Below are 18,155 nucleotides of genomic sequence, written 5' to 3'. Positions count from 1 at the left end.
TTGAATGGTTCTTTTACTTTTCTATATTGTAATTTAGAAAATTAAAGATAAAGGTTATTTATCACATCTGGCAATCTGGGGGATTAATATAAATCCATTTATTTATAGTATCAAACACGACTAGAAATTTAGTTTTCCTGTGTTAGTAACTATTAAGTCAAACCCTACTTACATGTAGGAAATAACTGCAAATGATCATGACTTTCACCATTGTTAATTACATAACTGTATGACATATGGTCATGACTTTCACCATTGTTAATTACATAACTGTATGACATATGGTCATGACTTTCACCATTGTTAATTACATAACTGTATGACATATGGTCATGACTTTCACCATTGTTAATTACATAGCTGTATGACATATGATCTATTCAGAAGTATAAAGGCTAAAATTGAGTCTACAACAGTGTATGTATTCATTTTAAATGAGAAACAATCAAAAAAAGAAATAAATATTTATTATATTCAACATTAAATTGCACAAGGTAACAATTGTATCAGAAAAAAATGAAAAGCTATTTTACAGGAGTTAACAATGTTGTTTAAAGATATAACAATATCATCACATTTACAACTGCTAAATTTACTTTCTTGACATTATTGAATGTACACTATATGACAATCCTAACATCATATATTCTGGTTTATATATTATGCTTTGCATTAATAAAATAAAAAAAAGACTTCATTGTATGTTCTCAGGCAACTGTGATGGATAAAACATCAAAACAAAATAATCACTTCATTTTATGTGACAAAATCCCGTCTTTATTTTGTTTTAGTTTATCATAATGCAGTGACATTGAGTAATGGTTTATATCTTTAAATGAAGTTTGTTCAGTTGAATCTCTGCATAAATACACTATCCTATACTGCTATATTTAAATCTCTAAACTTCTTTTGTACAGTAAATGTACCTTTACTTTCAAATAAAAAAAGTCAAGAAAATATGAAATGTAGATAAATTAACATTCCACAACATAAAAAAGCTACTCTAACCATTTCTGTAAAATGCAATATAGGCCCTGTACAACAACACAATTTTAACCAACAATTTCAAGGCAAGAAATCAAATACCAGTGTGTCACCACAAGACTAAATTTACAGACACTGATTACAATATAATGGAATTCTTAAAAACATACACAGGCAAAACTTGCTCACATGAATTTCACATGAATCTCACATGAAAAATTTCACGTGAGATTCACCTCAATCGAGCTCATACATGAAACTCACATGGAATTTTTCATGTGAATTTCACATGAATCTGATGTGAAATTTTTCACATGAATTTCACATGAAATTTACAACAACAAAAATGGATACTTTTTATATAAATTTGTAAATTTAGATTTTTTTTTAATTACTCTATTTTAAAAATTCATGTGAATATCACATGAACAAATTTATGTGACTTTCATGTGAAATTCACATGAGTTTCGCATGAGATTCACATGAAACTCACAAAAAACTGATTTCACGTGAGTTTCACGTATAAGCTCTATACTGGCTTGGTTCTCAATTGTACCTGATTTAATAAACAAGAGGCTGACAGTAAACAGTCTTGTTCTACAACTTACATTCGTATGTGTCATTATTATAGAGGAATTAAAGGCCATGAAATGTCATTTCCAAATAAAACAAGGACTGAAATTACTAAACAACAAAAGTATGATTAGACAGTATACTGCAGAACTTTGACCTCCCTTTTTGTCATCAGTTGCACAACATTGTGAATTTTTTTTTAAAAAGCATGCGTAAAACAATTTTGAAGTTATTGCATAGAAATAGCTGGAGTCTCCTGCCTGTCTGACCACTGTTATTCCCAAACTTTTTAACAATAATTTTCTGTTTGAAAAACCCACTTTAAAAATATGATTTCAAGAATTTTTGAGAATTCTGTTGTTTTAAATAGGAATATAAAAAAGTTTCATTCATAAGTCATCCTTTGGGACCTAACAAATAAGTATAAGTTAACCTGTTAGAAAATTCTACTTGTTATTAGAAATTTGTGAAAGCTTCTTTATCACAGATAAAATACTGTTTTGAGGTACCAATAACAGTATAAGTATAAAAACTTTCCTTTATTGATGAAAATGTTATTTTACAAGTAAACAGTAATTCTTCCATTGGATGTATATCATCACCTCATTCAAGTCAACCTTTTCCCAAAGTCATCATGCTATTTATACTTTGCAAACAATTTTCAAAAATATAAAAAAATTGTATGTTTGCAATTATCAAATATTTTCCATGAAAAAATTATCAAATAATTTCCATGAAACTGTTTCATAAAAAAACGATACCTTACTTTGTGTCCTCATTAAATAATAGAGACATCAATGATGAACTAAAATATTTCTGAATATAAGTTGCCCAGTTCATGCTGATGGCTATGGTTAACATGTAGACAACATTATAAAGCTTCAGTTGATACAATCATAAATAGCACTCTTAAATATCATATTAAGTTATGCCATACATTTATCACAATTATCAATATCTCAGTCACACATTCCACTGATCATAATCAACAACATCTGTCACAACACATGTCTATCTCCTCCTTGTTCCTCCAAAACCTGAGGCAGTACGGGTTCCACTACTAGAGCTGCCACCTCCACCTCCCAATCCTCCTCCTCCGCCACCCCAGCCACCACCACCACCCATGCCGCCACCCCAACCACCTCCTGTTCTACCTCCACCCCCAAACCAGCTCCCCCACCCTGGTCTGTTGTAGGTTGTATACGGCTGGTTGTATGGTGAGGCATATGTATGACTGCCATAATGGTTTCTGTTGTTGCCCATGAGATATCCGAGGATGCCACCTGTAAATGCTCCAGTCCAGAATCCACCTCCTTGTGGCTGTTGTTGGTGTGTCCCTTGTTGATTTCCAGTGTAAGTACCAGAACAAGAATCTAAAATGATTAAGTTTATAAAAACATCAATGTAATATATATAACTCAAACATCAATCTATGATGAGTTTATATATATATAACTCAACACTTTTACAAAGAAGAACAGTAATTAACACAAAATGCTGTATTAATAATGCTTAATACTGATTACTGACACTTTAAAAGTTGTTGTTATCTCAGGTAATTTATTTTGTGTGCATTTCCCCCTTGGTCCTTATAACTGAACTAGTTGTAGTACAATATATTAAATTATTGCTAACTATTGCTTCCTGTAACCTGTAACCTTAGATTCAAACCTAAGAAATTCAGATTCTTAAAAGACTGATTAATCGCTCAATAAATATTTCATCATAAATGAGTATGACTACCATGGTTGAAAACATTAAGAATCTTGTTTTACTGCTAAAATAAGAAAACAATGGGATACTCTGGTTTTATAAAATGTTATAAAAACATGACCACTGAATTTAGAAAGCATTGTTTTATATTACCATTCTAGCCTTGCAATGTATCATTACAGTATTTCTATTATCAAATTACTTGTATCCTATTATATATTCATTTCCCTATCAAAAATGTATCATTGTTCTAAAAATCAATATCAACAAAGCCTACTGAAAACAACATGAATTAAATATTAATCTGCTTATCAAGTTTCCTTCATTTAAAGACATCGAAATATCAGACATTTCTGATTATTACACATGATATTTAAATTCAAAATAAATGGTTACATTTAAAAAACTTTTTATTAGTTTTACGAGTTCCCTTCCCCAAAGAGTATTGTTATTTTTATGATGAATTACTGCATCTGAATTTGAAGAGGATTCAACAAAAAAGATCCTAACCTGGCAACAAAAAGTGAATGGCCAAAAATAACAGACTGGTGAAAATACCCTTGACAATCTTGTTGCTTGGGGTATACATAAATATGTATATATTTCTTTCAAAAATGAAGCCTCCAGAAACCAAGTCAATACTTACCACCATTGTTTGGCATGTAGTCTTGTCTAAATCCTGGAGGAGGTGGTCTGGATCCCCTATCATGTGATCTGAATGAAGGGTCACCTGACTGTCCATGTGATTGATCAGCTATACAAGTTCTGTATATGGCATAGATTATGATTCCAACAATGCACAGAACTATAATATCACCACATATGGAGGAGAATCGCTTTCCATATCTGAAACAGGAAATAAAATAAAATAGACAGATGAAGTCATAAACAATAACCATAATGATCCTGTTGTTGTTTCCATCTTTTGTGAAGTCTTGTATATTTACCAAAGTACCACCGCTTGTAAGAAGGACATAGGTATGTGTATATCCCTTTCAACTTTGCCAGTACAATGTGTTAACTGGGAAATCTGTCCAAGGATTTCTCCATGACATTTATATCAATCTTTAATCATGGTATTAAAAGATATATATGAGGAAATCATAAGTTGCTGTTGACTGTAAGACATTAATTAAAGTTGTAAACAATTAACTAAAATTGCTAACTTAAATTCACTCCTAGGACTTATAAGGTGATGATGAGTAACTTATTGCTTTAATCATGAGCATGAAATCTCCTTTCATATATGTTTTCTAGACTTTTCAGATAATTCTGATTTTCTCTAGGAATGGTTCAAACTTAATCTAAGTTGTCTACAAGATTGCCAGACTATGAAAAGTTACATACGTAAGACCATATATAGTTTTCTTTTGTTGAATTTGTATCATTTGGTCATCAATGCTCTTCAACTTCGTAATTTATTTGGCCTTTGTTACTTTTTTAGATTTTAGCATCACTCATGCATTTTTTGTAGACAAAATGCATGTCTTGCACAAATACAAAATTTCATTCCTGTTACCTATGATGAGTTTATTGATTTTACTTCCAATACAATTCCAAACAAGAGGCTTTCACAACGACAGCAAACCGGATTTATTAACATTTATTTGTGTCCTGCCAATATCACATGAACCATAACTGATGAACGGTGAAAGTGAAAATTGTCAATATCAAATTTGACATCCATTTTGTCATCAGTATCAACATATTAAAATTTGAAAAGCTTAGGTTGAATGGTTCATGAGTAAATGCAACAACATGAATGGAAACGCAATTTTCAATCTTTCAAGAACCATAACTGATGAACGGTAAAAGTCAAAATCGACATTATTGAACTTGACCTCCATTTTGTCATCAGTAACAACATATTAAAATTTGAAAAGCTTTGGTTGAACAGTTCATGAATAAATGCACAGACACGACTGGAAAAGCCATTTTTCAATCTTTCAAGAGCCATAACTCCTGAACGGTAAAAGTCAAAATCGTCATTATTGAACTTGACCTCCATTTTGTCATCAGTAACAACATATTGAAATTTGGGAAGCTTTGGTTGAACAGTTCATGCGTAAATGAACGGACACGACTGAATATGCCATTTTTCAACCTTTCAAGAACCATAACTCCTGAACGGTATAAGTCAAAATCGTCATTACTGAACTTTACCTTCATTTTGTTGTCAGTAACAAAATATTAAAATTTTAAAAGCTTTGGTTGAAGGGTTCATGAGTAAATGCACGGACAACATTTGGTTGCCGCCCACCCAACCGCCCGCCTTACATCCCCAAATCAATAACCGACATTTTTGTCACAAAAATCCGGTTAAAAATAAGTGACCAATTTTAAATATGGTAGTTCTATTCTGCTGAATTCATCTAACCTGGACTGTATTTAAATGGTATCAAGGTCATATGACAAATGATAAATATTCCTCATTTTACCAAGTATTGTTTATCTGATATGCATAGTAACAACAAACTAGGCATTATCTTAATTTTTTTATCTTAGCAACTGGAGTGGTTACTATTAGCAAACTGAATACAAATTTTAATTAACAAATGCAATAGGGAAATGAGATATAAATATATTTGTTCATGCTGTAATCAAAATATAATATGGAAGACAAATTTTCTTTGGTGACAAGCAAAATAATCAATAAATACATGTAACCATCAATTTGTTCAAATTTCTAAAATTAGAATGGCTTCCAAGATAAGGACATGAAGTTTTAACAAAGGTATTTACATCATATTTATATAATATTCAACATTTACTCAAATTCAAAACATACACTCAGTGCTGTCAATTCAAAAAACTAATGTGATGCTTTACTACGGTACGGATAGTGCAAAAATAATTGACATAATTAGCAGAACAAAAATTGTGATAATTACATAATATTTGACTGTCTACGAGTCACAGCATTAATTGCCCTTTTATTGTCACAATGATTATTGTGAATTCACTTTTACAATAATAACTGCATACATTAGATTTTAAAAAATAATAGTGTCACATAAAATTCACAACATTTCAATCCAATATGGTTTTAATATGTTTCTGTAAAGATGAGAAAAAAAACCAACATCAACAAATACAAAACATCTAAAATAACATCAACATATTCTTATTCAAGGTCGTTATAATGTGTCATGTTTATTGTAATATGTACAAACCAGGTGCTCCGCAGGGCGCAGCTTTATACGACCCCAGTGGTTGAACCCTGAACAGTTGGGGCAAATTTGGTCACAATATTCAAGCTTGATTCTGTCTGAATTTGGATTGTGATCAAATTTTTGACATAGTATAGGTTTTTGTCACAAAATTAATGTGGTCAAAGATCTTACAAATCTATTACACAATACTGTGCAACTGAAGATTTCTTCTCGAAACTTTTCAAAATTCAAAATTTGAAAAAAGGAGGCCCTTCAAAAAATGGTTAAAAAAAAATCCCCCCCACTTTATGAAACCCCCTTGGAGCAATAACCCTTAAACTCAATCCCATGTTTTCCATTGCAGTATTGAACCTTGTAGTACAATTTCAGAGAGATCCATACACTGAAACACAAGTTATTGTCATGATTGTTTGGAAACTAGAAACATGCTTCTTTTTGGCCCTTTTTGGCCCCTTATTCCTATATATTTTGGGCAATTAACCAAAAACTTAACCCCAACCTTCCTTTTGTGGTATTGCACCTTCTGATGAAATTTGAAGAGCTATTCACTGAAACTAAAGTTATTATCCAGAAACCAATGTGTCTTCGGACGACGACGCAGACAACGACATCATATATATACCATTATACGATCCCAAATTTTTTTTGGGGTTGTATAAAAACAACTACTGGAACAAGCTATCACTCCGTGGCCACTGTGTGGCACAAGATAAGTGTTTTTATTAAGGGCTTAGTAATCCATCAAGTAAAATGAATTCTGAAAACAGTCATGAAAGTACATCTGATATTTGTTTGAATCAGAGTAAATAATTCCATGATCTTTTAAATCATCTAGAGGAATATTACTGACATTATCATCAGAACTATGTTAATATCCCAGTTCAACTATAATACATATTTTACTGTTATGTTGACTTTTTAGTCTTCTTCTTATTCTTCATAGTACCTGTAATGTGATATTGTCTGTAAGAAGGTCTTCTTCACGAAATAGTACAATGCATTAAAGAAAAAAAGAATTTAAGGATAACAACTACTGTCTTCTTTTTATTAGTTATAGTTTGGATTTATTTTCTTTTTATACTATATTTATATGTTGCTGTTCAAAAGTCTGTATATTTTGTGGTGAAGATATATATATTGTGTTTTCCAGAAGCAGTCAGAAGTTTTCATTCTTTGCATAATCCTACTTTAAACTCCTCAAAAGTTCTATATAAGGCATGTGGAAATGAATAAGTTTAAATTATAAATTAATGAAAAATGAAACCAGACTAAATTGTAATGAACATTTTCTATTTTCTTCTAAACATATCTTCTTAATCTCCATAAACAAAAGACTTTCACGACCAATTTTTCACTATTTTACATGAGTTTAAGTGTTTGTGCACTTATTTGTAGAAAAAATTAAAGAAATATAAAATCAGATTATAATTTGACAATTAAACTGACCAATCAGGATTGTGCTCTCTTCTGTGATAGTAATGTTCATTGTGGTCATAACTTTGGTAATGGTCATGATAACGATAACCATGACCATGGTAAGGTTGGTCATGGTATCTGTGGTCATTGTCATGGTAACCATGGTAACTGTGGTCATGATAATGTCCATTGTGATAATGTTTAGGATTATGGCTGCTGTAATAACGACCTTGATTGTGTTGACTGTGATAATTGCCAGTATTATGTTGGTTGTATCTAATAATATAGATAATATAATTTGACAGTATAAGTTGATTGAAATTAGCTTTTAATCAAATGTTTATTAAGTGATTACAAATATTCCTAGAAACATGATTCATGTACCCTTTTAAGTCAAACCTATGGTTAAAAAGACAAATATGTATTCCAGCCCATTTGATAATATATGATAGTAGCAAGATGCTGTTACTAAGTTTACCAAACAAAACTCCCATAATATGTCATTTCCATGGTCCCCTGACATTGGGCAAAGTCCAGTACAAATTGGTTTGGTCCAGTAAAATGATATGCATTAGTAATGCTGAGAAACTGACCCTGTATGTCATTCAAATCTTCAAGAAATGACAAACATAAAATATATGGATTATGGGTGGGGACCTCATTTACAAGATATAAGATCATTGGTGGATAGTGGAACCCTTAAGGTCTGAACCTAAATATCATTCAAATCATCACAACATGCCAAACAGGAATATAAATGGTTTAAGGGTGGGGATCTCAACCATTTACAAGATATTTGATCATTGGTGGGTGAGGAAACCCATCTACACTGACCCTATATATCTTCATGACATGCTTAACAAGAATATATATGGTTTAGGGATGAAGATCTTGACCATTTAGAAGATATTAGATCATTGAGGGTTGGGGAACCCCTTGGGACTGACCCTATATATTTTCCAAATCCTAATAACATGTCAAACAGGGATTTTCATGATTTAAGGGCAGGGATTTTTACCATTTATTAGATATAAGAACTTTCTCTTCAATTATAAAGATTATGTCTATCACTTAGTTGTTATCATTTTAAAATCTAAAAAAAATTAAATCACATCCTATTAGGATCTATAAGGTTCTATAGTAAAACATTCATTTTTTTTTGGCACCTCAAAGTACCCCTATATATATACCCCATGGCACAAACAACACCCTGATTGCAGCACTAGACATGTAAGAAGAAGAAGCAGAAGAAAGAGCTCGAAGCTTTGTTCCCAAGGAAAAGGTATGAAAACACATAGACAACTCCAAACTGACACACAAAAAAAACATGAAACTTTTTTTTGTTACATCACTTAACAACACAGATACAAATCAGGCAGAAAAGCAAGTTTATGCAAAATCTAAAATGTGAGAAATAATATTGTTCACTTATTATTCATTTGTTATTTGGTAGTTAAAATAAAATTTATAAACTTACCCTTGATGATGTCTTTGGTGGTAATCATCCTGATGACTATTGTGATGAGAACCATAATAGTCATGGTTGTTCTGTTTTTTATGCATGTGTCCTTCCATTGTCAGGTCTAATGTGTATTCCAACTATTGAGAGAAAAAGATTTCAATTAAAAATGATATGATTTGTTCAACTTGTGTTTTCATTAAGCATTATTTAATTATTTGTATCCTAATTCAAATGAATGTGTTTAGAACCTGTTATTATGAGCAATACATTTTTAAAACTACAATAAAATGTAAGTTCATACATAATTTAAATTCTAATTCTAATCAGTAGTTAAGTTAGTGAAAGAAACCTTTCTGATACATACTCAACAAGAGAGTCTCAGGTCAAAACCAATTTTCACTATGTCATTCTCAATGCAAAACTTACCCCACATGAGCCTCTGAGTATGTATGGGTCATCTGGATGGTCAAAGCCCTCACATACAACCTCCACCTTCCCAAATCTGTAAGCATTGTCCATATCTGTCTTACATTCCCACTACAAAAGAAATATTCATACACTATACCAGTATATTTTTTAGTAAAAGGCAACTTGTACTTTTTAAACTTATTAAACATTTGTCAATAGACATGCGTCATGACGTTTGAAATATTCAAGTCAAAAGTATTGCCATTCAATAATGTTTATTGCATGAAAATTGATGGAATGCAATCCTGCAAATATTCATTTAAAAGCCCTAATCATACCCTACTATTTACTAAATATGCTTTTATTTAGTAAACCCATTATTGTATTCTTTTATAAATTTTTAAATATATATGTTTTTGACAATAAACATAATGTATGCAAATACTGCAGAGATTACCAGTGACAAAACTATATGTTGTCAAATGCAAAAAAAAACTAAAAAATTAATTCTTAAAAGAATATTTGAAGAGTTACTATAGTAACTACATTTCACTATAATTTACCTGCACATCATAGCCATCCCCTCCTCGATTATAACACTGTACCACTTGAGGAACAAATGCTTGGCAGCCAGCACTACCTCCAACACATTTCAACTAAAATTCAAAAAATCCTTATTTTCATTTATAAATCACAATACCCTAACAAAAGCCTCCAGCTATATAGCAAATTTACTTCTTAATATGCTTGAGGGCAGATAATTTCTATTAATAGCACAAAATGTACTTAGTTTTGCTTTCATCAAATGACAATCCAATCCAGTTTACTTGGTAGTTTCGGAAGAGAAAACTTTTGAAAATTCTGACTATCAATACTTTCTTGCATGTATGTCCACTACATGTATGTTTCTCCTCATATTTAAATAAGAACAGTTTGTTGTAGTCTTCCCATGCATAGTTGAATCTGTTCCTAGAAAGTTTATTTTACTATAGTTGGTAATTGACAAAAATAAATGTCAGAGTAATTGATGAAAAAGTTATTTTCTATAGGTTCGAAAGAAACACTGTGTCAATAATGCTAATAAGTTAGTCATCTAAGTAAGAAAATGGAAACAAAAAATTCATCAACTTTTTCCATTTGTAAAAAGACATAACTCGATAATGGTAAAGTGAAGCCACCAAAATTCAAACTTGATCTGTGTTTTGTGGTAATAAGCATTGTGTGTAAGTTTCAAAACAAATGGTTGAGGAAAACTTTAGTGAGAGAACGGCAATGAAAAATTCAACAATTTTACCATTTGTAAAGGGGCATAACTCTAGAACAGTAAATGTGAGTGACCCCACCAAAATTTGTACTTGGCCTGTGTTTTGTATTAATAAACATTGTCTATAAGTTTCATTACATTTAGTTGAGACAAACTAAAGTGAGAGAATGGAAACAGAAAATACCAAAATAGGATTCAGATATACAATTTAGCAAATATTTAATTTCAATTGTTTGTTTGTAACGGGGCATAACTATAGAAAGGTAGAAGTGATGTCACCTTGTAATGGGGCATCTATACTATTAAACGAGAAGACCTCATTTTGGGTGTCGCTTCTCTTCTTTCCACAATAAATTAATCAACACGCCTCTGTGTCCTATAGGTACAGTGCATAGTCGCATTTGACATCCATTCATATGATTATTCAGATTGAGTTATTTTGGGAGAAAATCGAGAAAAAGGGCATCCGGATAATGTCCCGTCATTGGACAAAATTTTAAGTCAGATTATACTTCCGGTTTGCGTTTTTCTGTATACTTTGAACATACATATACTACGAATAAAGTGTATTTTCAGAATTCTATCTGCTATAATTTTCAAGTTTACTATCCACGGTGGTCACAGAGTTTATTAAATATAGAGGGTCTGTATACTATATCAATGACCACCATGGATCGATCAGAAAACTTAGAATTGAAAGTAAATACACTTTATTTATATAGTGAATGTTCATAATATACAGATAAGCACTAAAATTATTCATGTGCACTTTTGATACCTTTTCTGAAATTCTCCAGTCATTAAATCTTTTACAAAATTCATTGATTACAAAAAAAAAGAAGATGTGGTATGATTGCCATGTTGACAACTCTCCACAAGAGACCAAAATGACACAGAAATTAACAACTATAGGTCATCGTACGGCCTTCAACAACGAACAAAGACCATACCGCATACTCAGCTTTAAAAGGCACCGAAATGAAAATGTAAAACAATTCAAACGAGAAAACTAACGGCCTTATTTATGTACAAAAAATGAACGAAAAACAAATATGTAACGCATAAACAAACGAAAACCACTGAAGTACAGGCTCCTTACTTAAATGTTCATAACATACTAAATGTATATTCATATTGAAATTGATAGAAAACCACACATTGGGAATTTGGGAAATAAAGGAGGAGGGATTAAAAAAACCATTTTCCTGTCCCCAATAACCTATGATTTATGATAATTTTGCTGAAATTCTCCAGTCATTCAATATTTCACAAAATTCTTCCAACAACAATTTACATACTTTAAACTACGTTCTGAATGCCTGCGATTTCGCGGTGTGTTCTAGTAACTATAGAAAGGTAGAAGTGATGTCACCTTGTAACGGGGCATAACTATAGAAAGGTAGAAGTGATGTCACCTTGTAACGGGGCATAACTATAGAAAGGTAGAAGTGATGTCACCTTGTAACGGGGCATAACTATAGAAAGGTAGAAGTGATGTCACCTTGTAACGGGGCACAACTATAGAAAGGTAGAAGTGATGTCACCTTGTAACGGGGCATAACTATAGAAAGGTAGAAGTGATGTCACCTTGTAACGGGGCATAACTATAGAAAGGTAGAAGTGATGTCACCAAAATTCAACATGATCTGTGGTAATAAGCATTTTGTAAAAAAATCATAAAATTTGGTTGAGGCTAACTAAAATTAGAGAACGGAAACCAATTATTGGACATACATACAGAAAGACAAGGGTAAAACTTAATGCCCACTCAGCTGCTGCGGGGGCCTCAAAAACTAATGCACATGTAGTTTAATTACATTTACCTGTGGAACAGGTGATGACCTTCTAGCATTTGTCATTTTACCATGATAAAGTGTTAATGCTGAGACTTCAGATAACAACATTCTATCATTGTATTTGTCATGTCCTCCAAAAGCTCCTAAAATGTACAAGGTTTTTTTTATTAAAGGACATATGTTCATACTTTTAGTTCAGATAACTTCATGGGTATAGTTCTAAGTAATGATATTCAAAGAAAATAGGCAGATTTGAGAATTATGTAACTGTAAAATTTGCTTTTTGAAACATATGTTTACTGAAAATTTTATTCAATGAATAAATACATGCAACATATCTGAAATACCATTAATTATGCAGCAAACATTTGCAGTTTCATTTTGAAAGAGTGGAATGATTGCTTATTTACATATCTATTTGAAAATGAGCATGCACAGCCTAAAAGACTTGCTTGCTGAATTTATTATAAGTGGAAATGCTATGATATAAAAGGTCTTACTATGTAAATCCTGACCACTTCCTAAATTTTGTGTACTGTATTGTATAAAAGTATTGATAAGTCTCAATTGTAGTTCAATACTGCTATTTTAACGAACGTACAACTCATTTCAAATGAATATTCAACATTTTTCATAAAAAAATGTGTCAAATAGTCCCAAAATTGTACCTTCCCTTTAAAACTGTAGGCATTTAATAAATTGGGAATGTGTACATGGGACACAGATGATGCCCCTGTTTGCATATCATATAAAGTTATAAAAGGATAACACTGAAGAAAGATAAAAGTGACACTACCTAAATTTGTACTTGATCTGAGTTTTGTGATAATAAGTCTTGTGTCTAAGTTTCTTAAATTTTGGTTGAGGCAAACTTAAGTTAGAGAACAGAAACAAAAAATTTTCAATTTGTAATGGGGCATAACTCTAGAAAATTAAAAGTGACACCACCAAAATTGTAACTTGATCTGTTTATTGTGGTTATAGGCATAGTGTATAAGTTTCATAAGATGTGGTTGAGGCAAGCTTAAGTTAGTGAACAGAAACTTTGGGACGTACGGATGGACAGATGTACGTATGTACAGAGAAGTGTAAACTTAATGCCCCCTCTGCTACAGCCTGGTATAAAGAATAATCTGTTGTGGATTTTGATGGGTTACTTGTAATAAGTCTGTTTATCTTTAAAGAACGTTTCATTGCATGGTGATGCACTCAAAAAAATCCTACTTACATGTAGCATGCTTATGTGCACCTCTAACTTAAATAGAAAGTCTTACCAAAAGTAGTGGATGAAGACAGTAGAAATATCAATCCAAACGACAAAACAATCTTCATTTCTGAAATTAAAACAGACATAAAAGTTTAAATTGAAAGACAGGAGTAAAAGAAATTGAATCCAGGGCCGTAACTACATTGAGGCAAATGAGGCAAATGCCTCATGTTTTAAATTTCGAAAAAAAAAAAAGAAAAAAAAAACTAAAACAAAAGATTGTCTCCATATCAAATTGTTTTCACTGAAAGTGTCTTGCCAGAAGCAAGTTCTCTTCACTCTCTGATGTCGCCTCTGCATATTTTTCGTAATCCATGTTTCTATTTTACTTTTGGTTTTCAGAGTTGATGGTCTATTGTTTGTACTTCTGTGTCCCGGGTTTGTCTTTTGTTCATTTATTGTCCTACTTAATGACTAGTCTCAGTGTTGATTTTTATTTGTAAACGTGTCACACTGTGTATTGTTGAATGTCCAACCATGTCCAGGCATTATGCGAGAAAATATTTTAAGAATATACGATGCTACTGGACACAGAAAAAAGTGGTCGTTTCTGCATGTAGAATTGAACTTGATATCAAAGAATACGAAACTGCCTTCCTTGTATATAAAACCATACCCAATTTTTATAAGTATGGATTGCAAAATTAGGTATTTTCTGTAGGTGAGATTACACAGAAGTGATAGATATGTATTATAAATATAGAAAATTGAATATGTTAATCAACAACAAAATTAAAAAAAATAACTGTATCATATATCCAAGCGCCTGTGGATAAAACTAGATAGCTGACATGGATTAAATTAAAATAAGACCACCAATTTCCCGGTATCAAATCATTTGTTGAAAAAAAACATCAATGTATTGCCATATGACCTTTTACATTCAAGGGTTAAATTTGCATTAAGTCGTGTTCAGACCCTTTAACAGAAAATAAAGGAATATGAAGTACACATGCACGGGAGCTAATCGGACACAATGTCAATGTATAGAAAAAAATACAAATGATCAAAGTTTTTATTCCTGTTCTTCATCTTGATAGTTGCTGGAGGGTCTTCAATAATGAGAGAATCATAAATAGCGTAAAACAAGGTCAATATGGTCTCTAGTGTCGACTTGAGCAGTACTAGTATTTAACGTATAGTACTGCACTAATGACTGTCACTATATTTAAATCTAGTCATAAAAAATCTCAAGTCAGCACAATACAAGACAAGAACAGACAGACAGATCCGGTATTAATGATTATGAGAATTACGATTTTTGTTTTATCCTACATATCGGTCTTTTAATGTTCTGAATTTCCCTAAAACTTTAAAGTCTTAAATAACAATGAATCTATGTTTTTGCGTTGAGACCAGAATATTGTCGAAAAAATAGCTAAAAATGATTTGCGTTTCTATGTAAGAAAGAGTCCGGGAAACGCTCAGAATGCACGATTTTGCGTTATTTTTCTCAGAGCTTCTGGGGGCCTTAAGCAGCCCCCAGACCCCTTGCCAAAAAATTTTCGCCTTGCTACGCTCGGCGAATATAGTTTGCCTCAGTATTAAAAGGGGCTAGTTACGGCCCTGGAATCTCATATCATTAAATATATTTTAAAATTGTCATTTCCATCCTTATCAAGACAAATTTGAATTCCAATTTGTGAATGTCAACAGAATATTTTCCATTGTTAGATGGTATGCTACCATTGCTTTAGTCTGTAAGCAGACACTGCTATCCATGTGTCAGACAGCAGGCTTTTAGCAATCTTCAGAATTGTTTACTTGTACCTCTTCTGGGTTTGTTTATACTATCATTTAATTATTATAGAATACAAAAATTAAAAGACATGGTATAACTGTCAATGAGACAACTCTCCACCAGAGACCTAATGACATATAAACAGGTCACCATACAGCCTTCAACAATTAGCGAAACCCACAACAAATAGTCAGCTATGAAAAAGGCCCCGAAATTACAACACTTAATGTAAATGGTCACTCCAAGATTGTGGAGTACAATACAATTCATAACAAAAATCTCTATTTTGTTGATCATATATTGCTGATTTTTTTTTTTCTGTCTACAGTTTCTCTCCATCTAAAATTTAACTTATATTGTAACATTTGTGATTGCCTTATTCAGCAGAAAACAAAAACAAACTTGAGATTAAATAAATTTATGATCAATTAAAAATCAAATTATTCTTCATTTTTTAACACATACATGTCTTGCATTATCATTACAATTCATTCATTTTATGTTTTTCAATTTAAAATATATAATCATTTAAAAGAAATGTGCATAAGTTGATTTTAAAAGGGGTCATGGTGCCCAGCCTCTCCCCTTTTGTGGGAAAAATTTGGTTGATCATATAGCATGTATAAGGAATTTTAAGACATCCAAATTTGTATGCCTCTTGACACAAGGAAATGTATCTTCTTTCTTTTCTTCGTATAAGCTTCCTATTATAAGGAACACCCCTTAACGGGTAATATTAAAATATTAAAAAAAGGGGGAAGAAACAGGGATAAAATATATTACATCAAGGTAAAATCCAGTGGTGGTGCGCTATACATAGACAGTGAATTGTAGAAAAAGAAAACCGAATCATAGCATATAAAAATATAAAATTATGTACATAAAAATGATAAACCGATCTACAGAAGTCATATAACTCAGATAATTAGTCAATCATATTACCAGAAAATAGCTTTCTTAAGAGCTTTATAACAATAAATATTTGCTACAAAACATAGTGATCTATATGTATAGTAACATTAATGATAATTTACAAAAGTTTAACTACTGTTTCACTTTTTCATTGTCTATGTTTCAGCATCCATATCTTAATGATAACTGTCAGCCGTCTAACTTTTTCAGTAGAGATATTCTTCTGTAATGAAGCTTGAAACAAAAGTGTCTGGTAAACGTTTCTAGCTTAAGAATTAACTCTTCTTTGAATCCAAGTTGTTTCATATATTTTGTACAGTCCAATACAAGTTGCGTAACTGCTAGTTTATCTGTATCTCTTAGGAAAAAATGGGCTGTTGTATTGGAAGGTAAAATTGAGAATGAAAATGGGGAATGTGTCAAAGCAACAACAACCCGACCATAGAGCAGACAACAGCTTAAGGCCACCAATGGGTAAGTAAGTAAGTAAGTAATGACTTTATTTAAAGAGGGTGACTCAATTAGCTTTCGCTAATCTACCTTGAGGCCCTCACAAAGAACAAACAGTACAAATATTACAAAGCTTACAGTTTCTAACATATTATGTATTTTTTTCAATTTATTCAATTTATGAATAATGACTGTAGAAAACAAATAGCAAAACATACTTTCCTGTATAGTTGTTGTCAAATACACTTTCTTAGAAACGTTATGCTCATCGAAAGAAAAAACTATCTATGCTCTGTAAAAACTTCGTTTTATTTTTATTTACTTCTCGGTTTTGACGTGTACATGTAAACTTCCGGTATGACTAAATTGTAAAATACAATATGCAGTCCTGATGAAATACTGATCATTAATTGCATAAAAGAAAAAGAAAAGGCTGGAATTTTCAAAGTTCTTAAATCATGAAAGTGAAGGAAGGACCAACTTATCTCCATGGAAATGAGATATGACAATGCTTACACAACTGCATTATATAGTTTTCGCCACTTATCTTTTCATAAATTTTATTTGCCCTGTGTAAACCCTCCTCCTTTTTTCCAAAATCCGTTATTTTTTAGTATTCTATTTATTTCATTTATTTTCATGTCTTTTCTGTATTGATATTATATTAGTGACCGATATGGGTATTAAAGAATTGAAAGTAAATTGTAAAATTAAATAGATATTTTAAAATTCTAAGAATCCATGACAAATCGCCCCCTTTTTCACCAATACTTTTTTAGTAAATACATTTTTGAGTGCCGAACTGAAGGTCTCTTGACTTTTAACTGCAACTTGGTGTTCCTCCAGTTGTTACAAAAAAATATTATAAGTAAAGTTTTTCGTAAATTTTTGTAATGTTTTACAAAATCTTCTTCTCTGAAACTACTAAGACAAATTTAACCATACTTGTCCCCAATCATCATTAGGGTATCTAGTTTTAAAAATGTGTCCGATGAC

At 31.6% G+C, this 18,155-nt stretch overlaps 1 protein-coding gene across 1 annotated transcript; it reads right to left on the bottom strand.

Annotated features, from left to right (window-relative positions):
• Positions 1-451: 451 nt before the first annotated feature.
• Positions 452-17,432, bottom strand: LOC139503343 (store-operated calcium entry-associated regulatory factor-like; the record flags this gene model as incomplete). The annotated part of the gene is given in 8 exon segments (XM_071293118.1): positions 452-2,930; positions 3,917-4,116; positions 9,337-9,458; positions 9,748-9,858; positions 10,293-10,385; positions 12,817-12,932; positions 14,064-14,123; positions 17,378-17,432. Coding segments are annotated over 7 exon segments (1,062 nt in total). The 3' UTR covers positions 452-2,568.
• Between the last annotated feature and the right edge of the window lie 723 nt (positions 17,433-18,155).

This window comes from Mytilus edulis, chromosome 1 (assembly GCF_963676685.1).
Source record: "Mytilus edulis chromosome 1, xbMytEdul2.2, whole genome shotgun sequence".
Taxonomy (NCBI): domain Eukaryota; kingdom Metazoa; phylum Mollusca; class Bivalvia; order Mytilida; family Mytilidae; genus Mytilus; species Mytilus edulis.
Note: the sequence above shows the minus strand (reverse complement) of the source record. Positions and strands in the feature narration are given on the sequence as shown.